The following is a 12956-nucleotide window of genomic DNA, read 5'->3' as shown; positions in this document are numbered from 1 at the left end:
ATTGTGTTGCTCAACTTTCAAAGAAAAGCACAAGTCCAACTCCTCCAAAGTTGGCGTAACACCGATTCAAACAACGGCTCTTAGTTCGCCATAGCCACCTTCCTTGTTGTTCACCGTCGCGGGACTGTCGTTATCCTGTTAAGCCCGCCTTAAGACTCTCTAACAAAATAGAGCGCTGTGATTGGATGACGTCCACGGTGTCAGCCAATAGAAATCCCTATGGTTTGATACTAGACGTACAGGCCGCTAGGGTGCGTCTAGATTTCTAGGCTATTGAAACATGATACCGAGTGTGAACTTTTGTCTCATAGCTCTTCTCGGCTTGTCCCCTGCACTCTGAAATCTGGCGCTAGTTTGCTGATGCTACCAACAGGTTTTCAATGGGTTGCCTCGTGCTTCGGCCTAGCCATGCAAATAAATCACTGTTTTACACCATTTACGAGGCTCAAAGTAGCTCCACACGACATTGGTAGACTTCCGAGGGCCCTGACATTTAAAACGAGACATTGAGAACTTTGAAAAAGCACTGGTAGTTTATTTTCAAGACGATTTATACAGACAGTACCTTCAGGAAGTTTACCGTTCAACGCCATCTTGAATTTAGTCACGATAAGTCGAGCGATGAGTACAAATGAACAGGTATGATAAGGGATCAGATTCCAAAAATAATTCTGTGGAAATGCATGGATTCCAGTTGCTTCCACTTTATTATTGGACAGGCAAAGCTTGCTATTTATTTGAGTCGGAAAAACAAACAAAAAAAAAAAAAAAGTCCATCAGAAACCAGGTGCCAATCCTCAGGAATTTACTGATGTCAAGAGGGAATTTTGTTTCTACAAGACAATGCATTCTTTGGATGTTTTTGCTGATCATTGGTGCCGTGAGAAAGTCATTTGCTCAGTTGATGGGAATGAGTTGGTTTTTGGTTTTTAATTGTTGTTTGTTTCTTTGGGGGGATGGGGAGGGGTCTGTTTTCTTTTGACCTGATGTCTTCCTGAGTATCATGTACTTTCTTCATGATTTCTGAATCTGTTCACCAATAAATGTTATTGTAAAATTCAAAATTCTCTCTCTCGCTTTCTCTCTCTCTCTCTCGCGCTCTCTCTCTCAGATCGCAGCCCAGATTTGTCGGCAGGCTGGTCTAGTGCAGAAGTCCAAAGATGTGATGGACTACAGCTCTGAGAACTTCGCCATTGTGTTCGCTGCTATGGGGGTGAGCTGTGTGTGTGTGTGTGAGGGGGGCACAGAGAGCTTGATACCAGCACAATGTATGTATTGTTATAATTTGTGTACACACACACGTGCAAAGGTCCAAAAAAAAGAACACACACACACACACTTACCCATATACATACATACATATACACATGCACACACACTTACCCATCCATATACATACATATACACATGCACACTTTAGTGTGAGCTACTTGGGGGTGAGCTGTGTGTATGTGTGTATGTGTGTGTGTGTGTGTGTGTGTGTGGGGGCAGCAGAGGCACAGTGTATGTATTGTTATAATTTGTGTACACACACGTGCAAAGCTCCAAAAAAAAGACCACACACACACTTACCCATATACATACATATACACATGCAGACTAGTGTGAGCTACTTGTGGCTTGTCCTGTTTGAGTGCTCTGAATGCTGCTAAACAGCAATCACGGTTCCCCGGTTCTGTTTTGACAGGTGAACATGGAGACAGCTCGGTTCTTCAAGTCTGACTTTGAGGAGAACGGTTCCATGGACAATGTCTGTCTGTTCTTAAACCTGGCCAATGACCCAACGTAGGTCGCGCATGCACACACGCACACACACACACGCACGCACACACACACGCACACACACACACACACACCCACACACATACACACACCATTTCAGTTTATGTTGTTGTGGCAGCCGTGTGTTAATGATGTTCTCCCTGTCCAGTATTGAACGCATCATCACTCCGCGCCTGGCTCTGACCTCCGCTGAGTATCTGGCCTATCAGTGTGAGAAGCATGTGCTGGTCATCCTGACGGACATGAGCTCCTATGCTGAGGCTCTGAGAGAGGTAACACTCACACACTCACACACTCACTCTCCCACTCACACTCTCATACTCTCACACTCTCATACTCTCACTCTCACACTCACACCAACACTCACACTCACTCTCTCTCTCTCTCGCCTTGAACAAACACGACATCCTAGCCGTGAACATCTACACACACACACCACATCCTAGCCTTGAACAAACACCACATCCTAGCCTTGAAGGCATGCTTGTGTGCCATTGCATTTATATGAAGGCATGCTTGTGTGCCATTGCATTTATATGAAGGCGTGCTTGTGTGCGTTTATATGAAGGCGTGCTTGTGTGCGTTTATATGAAGGCGTGCTTGTGTGCGTTTATATGAAGGCGTGCTTGTGTGCGTTTATATGAAGAATGCGTTTATTGGCGTGGCAATGCGTTTATATGAAGGCGTGCTTTTTATATGAAGGAAAGCGTTTATATGAAGGAGGCGTGCTTGTGTCGCGTTTATGAAAGGCGTGCTTTGTGTGCGTTTATATGAAGGCGTGCTTGTGTGCGTTTATATGAAGGCGTGCTTGTGTGCGTTTATATGAAGGCGTGCTTGTGTGCGTTTATATGAAGGCGTGCTTGTGTGCGTTTATATGAAGGCGTGCTTGTGTGCGTTTATATGAAGGCGTGCTTGTGTGCGTTTATATGAAGCGTGCTTGTGTCGTTTATATGAAGGCGTCGTGCTTGCGTTTATATGGGTGCTTGTGTGAAGAAAGGCGTGCGTGCTTGTTTATATGGCACTTGTGTCGTTTATATGAAGGAAGGCATGCTTTATATGAAGCGTGCTTGTATGCGTTTATATGAAGCGTGCTTGTGTGCTTTATATGAAGCGTTAGCGTGTGCGCGTTTATATGAAGGCGTGCTTGTTTATATGAAGAAGTAATTGCGTTTATGCGCTTTATATGAAGGAAATGCTTGTATTGCGGTGTGGCGTTTATATGAAGGCGTGCTTGTGTGCGTTTATATGAAGGCGTGCTTGTGTGCGTTTATATGAAGGAAGGCGTGCTTGTGTGCGTTTATATGAAGGAAGGCGTGCTTGTGTGCGTTTATATGAAGGCGTGCTTGTGTGCGTTTATATGAAGGCGTGCTTGTGTGCGTTTATATGAAGGTGTGCTTGTGTGCTTGTCTTTGTTGTCCTGCAGCTTTGTAGTGTGATGCCACCTCTCTTGGTGTGAAGAAATGTGTAGTAATATTTGCACCTATAGTGCAAGCATTCAAACACTGGATTAGTTAGTAATCTGTTACACACACACACACACACACACACACACACACACACACACACACGCTCACATACTCACATACACTCTCTCACACACACACTCACAGTCCAGTTATGAGCTCTCTCCGGTTTACCTGATGGCCCAAAAGCCCAGGTGCATTCCAGAGCCTCGTCGCCTGACTCGTCGCCTGAGCTGGCATTCACGGAATGCTTTTAGCCAAACGTGCTCACAGCAGAGTCAATGGCCCAGATTAGCAAGGTTTTGTGTGTGTGGTGTGTGTGTTCACTGGATGCAACCCTGGGCCCAAGCTGGGAAATTCAGGTGCAATGGATTTGATATTCCAGGAGTGCACATATAGAGAAACGGTCTACTTATTATAATCTACGTATTAATCTACTTATTATTATTTACTTATTAATCTACTTATTAATCTACTTATTAATCTACTTATTATTATCTACTTATTAATCTATATTTCTTTATTGTGTTTTGTCTACTTATTATTCTATTATCTACTTATTAATCTACTTATTAATCTCCTTATTAATCTATTTATTATTCTACTTGTATATGAACCTTGTTCTCTTGTGTCTGTGTCTGTGTGTGAGGCACGTGTGTGTGTGTCTGTGTCTGTGTCTGTGTGAGGCACGTTTGTGTCTGTGTCTGTGTGTGAGGTGTGTGTGTGTGTGTGTGTGTGTGTGTGTAACAGGTAGTGGTGTCAACAATACTGCCACACTAACATCAAGCACGTTGGCAATACAACTAACTTCACAAATCATGTCGATCGTTGGCATCCTGAGTTGGCTTCGTTACTGTGTGTGCAGTATGTTGCAGGGTAGGAATTTCATGACGGCCATGGCCATTGTTGCCCCTTTAAAAATCAGAGGTTTACAGGCTACGGTGGCCTTGGTACCCCCTTCTTTCAATATTCTGTTTTGCGTCCGACGATTTTTATTTAGCCTATGGCCTGTCAAAATAATCTAAGCATTCACAGCGCAAATTAATTTAGTTTTTTACGCAATGGAGAAAGTGACAGCGCACGGCAAGAAAGAAAGTGCATTCAAATTCACCCATTCTTCTCAGTTGAACTACTCGCAAACAAGCCTACTCATCACACAGACATCACAAGTAGCCAATCACATCACATGAAAGAGCTTTTTCTCAGCTTTTAAACTATGTTAGCCGTTAATTGCTGTGGTAAACGGTTTGCATGAAAATTACATTTAAGTGAATAATATAATTCAATTTAATCATAATTCTACTGAAGGTTCTGCGCCCATCTCCCTACCCATTCATCTCGGTGGAATACTTCACGAACCCTTCGTTCAACACATAACAAACCATATATCAGAATACAGAAAACAGCTGACCTTACCGAACAGAAAGGTGTAAAGCAGTCCCCTGTACAGTTAGCCGTTCCAGAGTAATCCAGTTCTGAATTTGCAGCAAATTTCGACATGCATGGATGTCTCCAAATTTGGGCTTTAAGACAATGTGTTTAAATTATTCTACATGATTTCATAATGGGCCAAATACAAAATAAATGTTACAAATATCGCCTAGATATTGGTCAATCAGAGGACAGCTGACTAAGAGTTTGTGAAAGTGGCCTTAATGATCACAAAATGCTAAGCATGCGTCTATGCTATTTGAGTGTCTTAAAACTGAGCTGTGCTTAAATTGTTCAATACATGATTTCATAACAGTTTGTAATGTTTCATAGGCTACAGTGATGCAGGTCTACTGCTGTGAATAGGCTAAATACAACTTTGATCATTTTTATAGCCTACTACTGTATAGTTAACTTTGGCCTTGGTGCCCTGACATGTGGACTTTGTGCCCCCCACCAAATATGCCCAACTGAAGGCCAAGTTGCCTTGCCCCTAAAATGGTGAAATTCCATTATTTAATGACATTTATGTCAAAGATACAGTGATAATACACACATAGCAGCCAATAAAATCTGTTCAATATCTGACTGCTTGTATTGCCTCATGACCTCAAAATTTGCCTTGTTGTGTGCAGTAGAATTTTGGTGCATTGCAATGCATCGTTGAATCGAATGGTTACCTGGTGAATCGTAATCGAATCGAATTGTGAGGGCATTGCCAATGCACACCCCTAGTAACAGGCACGTGTGTGTGGTTGTGCGTGTGTGTGGTTGTGCGTGGTTGTGTGATTGTGTGATTGTGTGTGGTTGTGTGATTGAGTGTGGTTGTGGTTGTGCGTGTGTGTGGTTGTGCGTGTGTGTGGTTGTGCGTGCGTGTGATTGTGCGTGTGTGTGGTTGTGCGTGCGTGTGATTGTGCGTGTGTGATTGTGCATGTAAAACGAGCCTCTTCCCCTCTCCACGTCATGTCCCCATGCCCATGCAGTAGCAGATTGAGGGGATTACCACACACACACACACACACACACACACACACTGATTGAGGGGATTACCACAGAACGCCTCTGAGTTGCCGGACACCAGCGTTGACACAAAAGCCCTCTGACCCCTCTTGACATTTGAAAGCCCTCATCATCTACAGAGGTTTCCACCACACACACACACACACACACACACACACACACACACACACACACACACACACACACACACACACACACACACACTTAAAAGCCCTCATCATCTACAGCCCCCCCGACCCCAACCCTCCTCTGCCTAGGTTTTAGGTTCTCCCTTATTCAAACAAAGGGGTTCGGGTTTCCAGGTTTCCACCTCATCGATACACACACAGTCACACAGAGTCACACACGTGAAATGTAAGATAGCATTTCATTTCCTCTCAAAGCAGCCTTGGTAGGACAGCTGCCCTGAGACACAGTTGCACAGATGTGTGTGTGTGTGTGTGTGTGTGTGTGTGTGCACGCACGCTTTAGTAGCCACACACCTACCATCAGCAACTAGCCTGAAGCACTACACCTTTACTTCTACTATACTGTTTTTGTGTGTGGACTTATTACTTGAATGATGGTTCTACAGACTACAGTAATGAAGGTTCTATAGACCCTTTCAAGAGAGTTCCATTATCAGCATCATAGTTGGCCCCACAAGGCTTCCTTTTTAACATTCCATATGTTATCTTAATGCAGAGGAAGTAGATTGGGAACCAAATAGAATGTTCAAGCATTGTTTTTGTTTTTATTGTTGAAAGGGTCTATAGACTACAGTAATGAAGGTTCTACAGACTACAGTAATGAAGGTTCTATAGACTCCAGTAATGAAGGTTTATGAAAATGTCCATGTTTATTTTATCTCCATCTCTACTTTTTGTTCACCACATATCTCTTTCTCTCTCTCTGTCTTTCTCTCTCGTTCTCTCTCTCTCTCTCTCTCTCTCTCTCTCTCTCTCTCTCTCTCTCTCTCTCAAAATTCTCTCTCTGTCTTTCTCTCTCGCTCTTTCAGACCCTCTGTCTGTCTCCCTCTTCACTCGTTACTTGCTGCTTTACTTTGAAAGGCTCATGAAGGTTGAGTTGTCCGCATGAACTGCTTTTCAGAACACACACACACGCGCACACACACACACAAGTAGAGACACGGAGAGTTAAACACAGTTGCTCACATGGCAACCGTGTGTGTGTGCGTGCGCTGGCAGAGAATGGTCACAGATAGTCAAGTATGTCTGGTTCTATCTACTAGTTTCAAATGGATCTTTGTTGATGTCAGAGACAACGTCTTGTCCTTTCCGACTCTAGGAGACGCTGCACATGAACAGACCCGTTCAGACACACACACACACACACACACACACACACACACATGAGGAAGCTCCAATCAAAGGAGAGGGAGGGCACACTTTATAAGAACTAAATGTGTTAGTTTTGTCTCTGTGTGTGTGTGTGTGTGTGTGTGTGTGTGTGTTTTGTCTCTGTGTGTGTGTGTCGTGCCTTTAGAGTGTCCTCTATTCTCCCACTGCATCCTGACCACTTCTCACCAAACATATTTAACGCTGCAACACAATCACAGCATCATTAAGCCTCGCTCCTCAGGCATTCCATTCCGACGACAACGTCCCACTCTCCCGACAACACACAAAAGCTGCCGCATACTCCCCAACAGTGGAATCTGGCCATTTGGGCGACCAACAGTGGAATCTGGCCATTTGGGTTCTGAGCAGTGGAATCTGGCCATTTGGGTTGTGGTATGCAAAGCCAAAGAAGAAGTCTGGTCAGAAATGCAGAGCCGGGTTTGTGTTGAATAGCACTGATGCTAGTTGGAGCCAGTTGTAGCCTGCTTGTGTTGAATAGCACTGATGCTAGTTGGAGCCAGTTGTAGCCTGCTTGTGTTGAATAGCACTGATGGTAGTTGGAGCCAGTTGTAGCCTGCTTGTGTTGAATAGCACTGATGGTAGTTGGAGCCAGTTGTAGCCTGCTTGTGTTGAATAGCACTGATGCTAGTTGGAGCCTGCTTGTGTTGAATAGCACTGATGCTAGTTGGAGCCAGTTGTAGCCTGCTTGTGTTGAATAGCACTGATGCTAGTTGTAGCTTGCTTGTGTTGAATAGCACTGATGCTAGTTGGAGCCAGTTGTAGCCTGCTTGTGTTGAATAGCACTGATGCTAGTTGGAGCCAGTTGTAGCCTGCTTGTGTTGAATAGCACTGATGCTAGTTGTAGCTTGCTTGTGTTGAATAGCACTGATGCTAGCTGGAGCCTGCTTGCTCTCTTCTCCCATTCCATTAGTATCTTCATGTAGTGCTTTGTACATCAGAATGATCGTAACCCTGTGTGTGTGTGTGTGTGTGTGTGTGTAGGTGTCTGCTGCCAGAGAAGAGGTGCCCGGTCGTCGTGGTTTCCCTGGTTACATGTACACCGACTTGGCCACCATCTACGAGAGGGCTGGACGTGTGGAGGGAAGAAATGGTTCCATCACACAGATCCCAATTCTCACCATGCCCAACGATGGTACACACACACACACACACACACACACACACACACACACACACACACACACACACACACAGATCCCAATTCTCACCATGCCCAACGATGGTACACACACACACACACACACACACACAGATCCCAATTCTCACCATGCCCAACGATGGTACACACACACACACACACAGATCCCAATTCTCACCATGCCCAACGATGGTACACACACACACACACACACACACACACACACACACACACACACACACACACACACACACACACACACACAGATCCCAATTCTCACCATGCCCAACGATGGTACACACACACACACACAGATCCCAATTCTCACCATGCCCAACGATGGTACACACACACACACACACACACACACACACACACACACAGATCCCAATTCTCACCATGCCCAACGATGGTACACACACACAGATCCCAATTCTCACCATGCCCAACGATGGTACACACACACACACACACACACACACACACACACACACACACACACACACACACACACACACACACACACACAGATCCCAATTCTCACCATGCCCAACGATGGTACACACACACACACACACACACACACAGATCCCAATTCTCACCATGCCCAACGATGGTACACACACACACACACACACACACACACACACACACACACACAGAGGATGCTGCACACGCACATAGACACTCACACAAACTTTAACAATGTAACATGCACACAAACACAATGCTTAATGATGGCAACACTCATATCAACTGCTATGAAACACACGCACGCACGCATATACATACAGAAACACACACACACACACACACACACACACACACACGTCCATCAGCAGCAATACACACGCACGCGTACAGGCTCTGTACACACGATGGTGTTGAAGCACACATACTGATGACACGTGTCTTCTGATACCTCTTCCAGACATCACCCATCCAATCCCTGATCTGACGGGTTACATCACTGAGGGGCAGGTCTATGTGGATCGCCAGCTCCACAACAGACAGGTGGGTTACACACACACACACACACACACACACACACACACACACCAGCTCCACACACACACACACCCACACCAGCTCCACAACAGACAGGTGGGTCACACACACACACACCAGCTCCACAACAGACAGGTGAGTTTCACACACACACACACACACACACACACACACACACACACACACACACAGACCAGCTCCACAACAGACAGGTGGGTTTCACACACCACACACACACCCACACACCCACTCATGCACAACTTACATTTATGCTAATTATTTTAGCTGATGCTTTTGCCCAAAGCAACTTACAAAAAATAAGGAGCAATCAAGGTACATTGCGAATTGTCTACAATAGTGTGTTAATAATGTATAAGAAATAGAGTATCAGCTGCAATAGTGTATTAATAAGTACCTTGTATAAGAAATAGAGTATCAGCTGCATTCTGGGTAATCTGTAAGGGATTCTCTGTACAATACACATCATTAACACAAACACACCCATCTATCACACATACACTGAGGCTTTGTATAAGGATGAAAGCACATATTTGGACATCTTATGTCTTTTTTCTATTTCTCACACTCACACTCACACACACGCACACACACACACATGTACGCACACACATGTACTTACACACACGTACGCACACACACGTACGCACAGAGCCTTTCTCTGCCTCTCTCCAGGATACAGCATAGCCTCCTAGTTTGATTGCATCAGTTGAGTCAGAAATCTCCCAGACACGTCCCGTGTGTGTGTGTGTGTGTGTGTGTGTGTCATTGACCGTTTTTTTGATTCCACTGTAGATCTACCCTCCCATCAACGTGCTGCCGTCTCTGTCCCGTCTGATGAAGTCGGCCATCGGAGAGGGCATGACGCGCAAGGACCACGCCGACGTCTCCAACCAGCTGGTAAAGAGCCCACCAATCAGCACAGGGAGCTCAACTGCTGACCTATCAGCACAGGGGAACATAGGCTTAGCATAAGAGCTGACCAATAAGCACAAGGAACATAGGCTTAGCATAAGAGCTGACCAATAAGCACATGGAACACAGGCTTAGCATAAGAGCTGACCAATAAGCACAGGGGAACATAGGCTTAGCATATAAACTGACCTATCAGCACAGGGGAAGATGGGCTTAGCATAAGAGCTGACCAATAAGCACAGGGGAACATAGGCTTAGCATAAGAGCTGACCAATAAGCACAGGGGAACATAGGCTTAGCATAAGAGCTGACCAATAAGCACAGGGGAACATAGGCTTAGCATAAGAGCTGACCAATAAGCACAGGGAACACAGGACAGGGAAGATGCACCTGGCACTTAGCTGACCAATCAGCAGAGTAAATGAGCACAGTGCTGACCTGTCCAGATGTCTTCTGATTGCTGATTTCCCTCTCAGTGGGTCTCTGTTCATCTCTCACTCTATTTCTCCTCAGTGGGTCTGTTCATCTCTCACTCTATTTCTCCTCAGTGGGTCTGTTCATCTCTCACTCCATTTCTCCTCAGTGGGTCTGTTCATCTCTCACTCTATTTCTCCTCTTGGTTTTTTCACTCTCTTACTGTGTTGCACTTCTTCCATTCTTCTCCCTCCTCTCCTCCCTCCTTTCCTCTCTTCCCCCCCCTACCACCCCCTCTCTCCCCCTACCACCCCCTCTCTTCCCCCCCTCTCCCTCTTAACTTGTGCCCCCCTCTCTCTCTCTCAATTGTCATTGTAAATTGGAGCTTTATTGGCATGACTCAATTAGCGGTGTTACCAAGGTTAAACATATAACAAAACTACACAGATACAATATCTGTTTAAAAAAAAAAATACAAAAGAAATAATAATAATAATAACAACAAAATCTCTCTCCCTCCCCCCTTTCTCCCTCTCCCTCTCTCTCTCAATTCAATTCAATTCAATTCAATTCAAGAATGCTTTATTGGCATGACAAGCTCACTTATATTGCCAAAGCAGTTATACAATAAATCTGAACACATACATGTCAGTAGATTTTCATAGGAATAAAATAAATAGGTAAAATAAAGTAAAATGTAGTGTATGATGCAGTGTGTGTATGTGTGTGTGTGTGTGTGTGTGTGTGTGTTATTGCTGGCAGTGTGTGTAGTAACGTCTGCATGTGTCTGTGTGTGTGTGTCTGTGTGTGTATTTATTTGGTGATATAGGTCACTCATTGTCCCTCAGATTGTGGCATGTTGATACATATTGGGCAGCAAGATATGCTTTATCTCCTTCTCCTAATAATATCTTTAATTTTGATATGTCATTAAGTTCATTAAAATTAGGAATTTCTGAGTTAAATTTGTTGAAGAAAAGGTTTCTTGTTTGATTGAAGGATGTACATTGTAGGAGGAAGTGCATCTCTGTCTCGACCTCACCTGTCATGCAGTAACCACATATTCTGTGTTCTTTTGGTTGCCATGATTTTCTGAGTCTTCCTTTTCAATTTCCAATTTGTGGTCACTTAGCCTGTATTTGGTTAGGGTCAGTCTCTGTTTTCTATCTCTGACAGTATTAAGATATTCTGCTATTTTATATTCTCGGTTTAGGGACAGATAGCATTGTAATCTACTTTGATTTTTAGTTTCTTCTTTCCAATATTCCAAATAGGCTACTTTACATTGTTTCATAATTTGGTTTACTCTGATTGGTTTTTGGAAAACAGTGTTGTTGTGAGACTGATCAGAGTGGGTGTGTGGTAAGGCAGTTAGTCTCTGCAACAACTGGTGTAGGGACTTTTTCTGGGTTCAGCTCTTGGGTTTGGAGGGCTTTAGAATGAAGGGTGTCTTGTGGGCTGGATTTAAGGTGATTCAGAAAATTGAGTGCTCTTTTGTTGATGTTAATGATTAGTGGGTATCTACCTAATTCAGCTCTACATGCATTTGTTGGTGTTTTTTCTCTGTACTTGTAGAATGTGTCTGCAGAACTCAGCATGTAGAGATTCTATTGTGTGTTTGTCCCAGTGAGTATAGCTATGATGACTGAGTGGACCCCATACTTCACTACCATACAGCGCAATGGGCTGGATGACACTATCAAATATTTTAAGCCAGATTTTAATTGGAATTTGGAGATTATAAAATTTTCTTTTAATTGCATTTAGGGCTCTTCGGCTTTTTCCTTTAGTGCATTCACTGCCATATTAAAACTCCCTGATGCTGTCATTGTTATACCTAGGTAGGTATAACTCATGGTGTGGGGGATGACAGAATTGTTTATTTTAAATTGGTGTTTGTTTTCTTGGCATTTGGGGCGTTTTTGGAAAATCATTACATTTGTTTTGTCTAGGTTTATCTGTAGGGCCCAGGTCTTCCAGTACTTTTCTACTATGTCTAACTGTAGTTGTAGACCTTTTTCAGTAGCAGACAGTAGAACCAAGTCATCAGCAAAAAATAGAGACTTCACCTCTCTATCTAGGTGGGAGAGGCCAGGACCGGGACATTGCTCTAACTGGATAGCAAGTTCGTTTATATATATATTAAATAACTTCGGACTTAAATTACAGCCCTGACGGACACCTCTCCCTTGGGTGAAGTATTGGGTTATTTTTTTTTCCAATTTTAACAGCACATCTGTTATTTAAATACATGGTTTTAATTAGGTCATACACTTTACCCCCTATCCCACAATTTAGTAGTCTAAAATAGAGCCCTTCATGCCAAATAGAATCAAACGCCTTTTTAAAATCAATGAAACAAGCAAATATCTTGCCATTTTTTGTTTGGTGAACATGTTTATTAAT

At 43.8% G+C, this 12956-nt stretch overlaps 1 protein-coding gene across 1 annotated transcript in view; it reads left to right on the top strand.

The window, feature by feature from the left end:
* The window catches only part of atp6v1ba (ATPase, H+ transporting, lysosomal, V1 subunit B, member a), a 44574-nt gene that overhangs the window by 27836 nt on the left and 3782 nt on the right, over positions 1-12956 (top strand). Inside the window, exons 10-15 of the mRNA XM_048270257.1 lie at positions 1094-1213; positions 1688-1785; positions 1931-2054; positions 8039-8189; positions 9127-9209; positions 10017-10121. Coding sequence (XP_048126214.1) covers positions 1094-1213; positions 1688-1785; positions 1931-2054; positions 8039-8189; positions 9127-9209; positions 10017-10121 — 681 coding nt within the window. The remainder of the gene's footprint in view (positions 1-1093; positions 1214-1687; positions 1786-1930; positions 2055-8038; positions 8190-9126; positions 9210-10016; positions 10122-12956) is intronic.

Source organism: Alosa alosa, chromosome 18 (assembly GCF_017589495.1).
Source record: "Alosa alosa isolate M-15738 ecotype Scorff River chromosome 18, AALO_Geno_1.1, whole genome shotgun sequence".
NCBI lineage: Eukaryota > Metazoa > Chordata > Actinopteri > Clupeiformes > Clupeidae > Alosa > Alosa alosa.
This window is presented reverse-complemented; position numbering and strand designations above follow the sequence as displayed.